This window comes from Lolium rigidum, chromosome 6 (assembly GCF_022539505.1).
Source record: "Lolium rigidum isolate FL_2022 chromosome 6, APGP_CSIRO_Lrig_0.1, whole genome shotgun sequence".
Classification (NCBI taxonomy): Eukaryota; Viridiplantae; Streptophyta; class Magnoliopsida; order Poales; family Poaceae; genus Lolium; species Lolium rigidum.
The window spans coordinates 324,102,211-324,105,444 of record NC_061513.1 but is presented as its reverse complement, the minus strand read 5'-3'; the positions used below and the strand labels follow the sequence as shown (position 1 = coordinate 324,105,444).

The 3,234-nt window shown below is 42.1% G+C and overlaps 1 protein-coding gene across 1 annotated transcript; it reads left to right on the top strand.

Annotated features, from left to right (window-relative positions):
* Positions 1-499: 499 nt before the first annotated feature.
* LOC124665569 (MAPK kinase substrate protein At1g80180-like) lies at positions 500-2,125 on the top strand. The gene is made up of 2 exons (XM_047202969.1): positions 500-975; positions 1,514-2,125. The coding sequence occupies exon 2, from the start codon at positions 1,567-1,569 to the stop codon at positions 1,882-1,884; it is 318 nt and encodes a 105-aa protein (XP_047058925.1). The 5' UTR covers positions 500-975; positions 1,514-1,566; the 3' UTR covers positions 1,885-2,125.
* Positions 2,126-3,234: the final 1,109 nt, after the last annotated feature.

Sequence of the window (3,234 nt, the reverse complement as noted above, 5' to 3'; positions counted from 1 at the left end):
GTGTCCTTGAGGAGGCCAAGATGCTTGCCAGCATTCTCAGATGCTTTCCTAATGTTGACACGCTGCACGTCGTGGTGACGTCCTAGTATCCTGCACCTTCCTTCAGTTAGTCGTTTGTCTTTCATATCACAGATTATATGCGATTCGGGTGCTTGAACCACTGTTCGCTGTTATGATTTGGGAGTCTGTCACAACTGATGATAAAGCCACTGCAAGACTCCATGCCAAGTTCTGGCGAGAGATCCATCATATCAAATGCGTGAAGTCGCATGTCAACATGATAATTATCCACAAATTCCGCGGGGAGCAAAGCGAAATCGAATTCCTTAAGTTCGTTGGCAGGAGTGTAGAGAAGCTGCGGGCTTTGGTCGCTGTGGTTACCAAAGAAATATTCACGTCGGCGTGCAAGTTGAATGAGGTGATTACCAAAGCGGTGGCTCTATCGCCTGGAGCATGGGCCTGCCATGTCTGTGTAGTGTAATGGTGGTCGGGCCTAGTGTGGAGAATTGCTGGAGCTTCCGCAGACTGTCTGATCCCTCTGTTAACGACCCATTCGACTGTTCAAGCTTGGCACCACATCTGATCTACCCGCAGAATACTCCTTCGGTTCGTGGGCATGGATGTAGAAAGGGCAGAATTCAGGTAGGATGAGTAGCTGCAAGTGTTGAAGTTGGCAAAATCTGATGATTTGACTAGTTATCTAGTGTGTATGATCGACGTTGATCTGTGTTTGATGCTGGCAGAAGTAAAATATGCAGTTAGTTACATCTGGAGCCCCTCAAAAAAAAAAAGGTTACATCTGGAGACTTTGTATTGCTTACTATCATATCATTTTTCGTTCAAATGCTCTTTTTTTTTGTTTCCTTCAGCAACTAGGCAACATTCCATGTCCTGATTTCGTGCAGGTATTATATGTGCAGTAGCAGTATTCGACCCGCGAAGGAAGTCGTAGCAGTGCGCTACACCTGTCTTGAGGTACACTTTCTGAAAGAATAAGAGTGGCAAAAGGTTGGATAGAAGAGTGTGCTGATGTGTGTTTGCTTAGTTGGGTTGCGACGGCTTCTGTGGATCCGTCGTGAGGTGATGTGATTTGTAGAACAATTGGGGATGTAGATGCATGGCTTAATTGGCAGCCACTCGACAAATTACAACACATTAGTAAATTTTAGCTCAAAATTAGGCTGTTCAAGCAAAAGGTTCAAGAGTAAAATGTACTGATCTTGTGGTTTGCTGATGTCGTAATGGTTGATATGGTAGATAATTTAGTCAAATATGTAGTTAACTCTTACACGCACTAGAGCCAGAAACGTGTCTAGTAGATAAAGGATGCTTTGGTTTGTCTCAATGATTGCTTCATGTCAATTCAGTGTGCAGTCGTACCTTCCAAGCATCCTAATCCTTACCAGTATGCGTGCCTGTCACCATCTTGACCCTTATCCCAGCAATTTGCTGTATTTTCCAATCTGTTGATATGCATGCTATTTAGCTACAACATATCACTGTCCTCTCCCAGCCCTCATTACACAGCCATAAAACCACCTAGAGACAAACCCGGAGGCAGAGAAGATGGCTGGACTGCAGAGATCTTCAATGACATTCAGGAGGTCTGGTTCATCAGGCTTGGTCTGGGATGAGAGGCTTATGTCGGAGGACCATAGCCAGATGGAGCCAGAGTTGAAGGAGCTCAAGCACTCCCGCAGCGTTGGGTCTGTTGGCCTGCAGCGCAGGCGAGACGGTGGCGTGGAGCGAGGCAGCCAGGCTTACTCTGCACGGCGTGTAACCCCGACACTGGATCCGCCTTCACCCAAGGTTCCTGGTTGCATCTTCTGTGGGATTTTCAGAAAGACGGGATCTTCAAGGCCATCTAAGACCAGAAGGTACTAGAATGGTATGTGTGGACGGGGTTATCAGGTTTTCAGTATAGATGTTAGTAGTCGGTCATATAGTCGCAGATTGGATAAAGTTTGCTAGTATGTGCTAAATAAGCTCCTTTGTGTATTTTCTTTATTTCTCTATCTCTTGATAGTTTGCTGATGCAACTGTATTCTTGTATAAATCAATATATATTTGTAACCCGAGGGAGTATTTCATGACTTCAATTATTTTTAGAAGATCTTAATATTTATATCTCCTCTTCATTATTATCAGTGAACTGATTTTCTCTAAACCTCTTGCACTTTTATACTGGTGGGCAAGTTCTCTGTTGTTTGAGATACAATGATTCTATGTTGAGAACTGTTGTAAAGAGATCAGTGGGAGCTCTCAAAACTAATTACGTCGGCAAGGGCACCTGGGTGTTGATTCACTTGATTGTCGAGGAGGCAAAGTATTAGATATAGCGTGAGTAGGTTTGGCTGTTCTGCTCTAATGGGTTTCCTGAACAATCAATGTAATGAACCAGTATATTTACATGTGGATTACATACGGACTGAAATGAGTGAATGAACACACTGAAATGCATCTAGATACATACGATTTAGAAAAAAAAAGTTATAACATCTTATAATTCGGAATGGACTGATACTTGAGGCTATTTCCCAAAATTTATATATATTCATGCACTGATGCACCCTCTGTATTGTTGGCATTTTAAATTCAGTATTCTTTTATTCTAAGTTCATAAGATTGTTATGATTCCTTTAGTAGCCTGATATTCTTGTGGGCTGATGGAGATGAAGACAAAAAATAGTTTCCCAATGAGAGCTTCCAAAATAGCAGGCGCTAAATGATTCATAATAAACTTCTGAACTGTTTGACAGGATGAGTATAATAATACCTTATAATCTTCCCTACAGTGTATTGCCAAGATAATTATCTATCTTGTTCTGTATGTTCAAACATGGTTTAGTACAGTTCCAAAAATAACATGGTTCAGTATTTTCTTTTCTATTGGCTAGAGACGTAGCTGGAAAACTTTTTGAAATGCATGCTGGTGGTTCTAGGTCCTTCGTAGATGTGACATCAGTTAGTAGAATATGTGCCCATAATTGAGTAGCAAAACTGGGATTTACACTAATAAAGCTTATCCATGGAGTGGTTTCCTGGTGGACAAGCTGACATCCTGCACTTTTACATTTGGAGGGATGGCTTGTACCCTAGGGTAGTTATATTACGTGTTCCTTTTTTTACTTTTCGGATTTATGTTCTTCGTCGGCTGCAACTGGAAATTACATGAGCGGATACCTGGATGGTTATCTGAAACATGAGTATTGCACGAAGCTGTGTGGTCGGGTT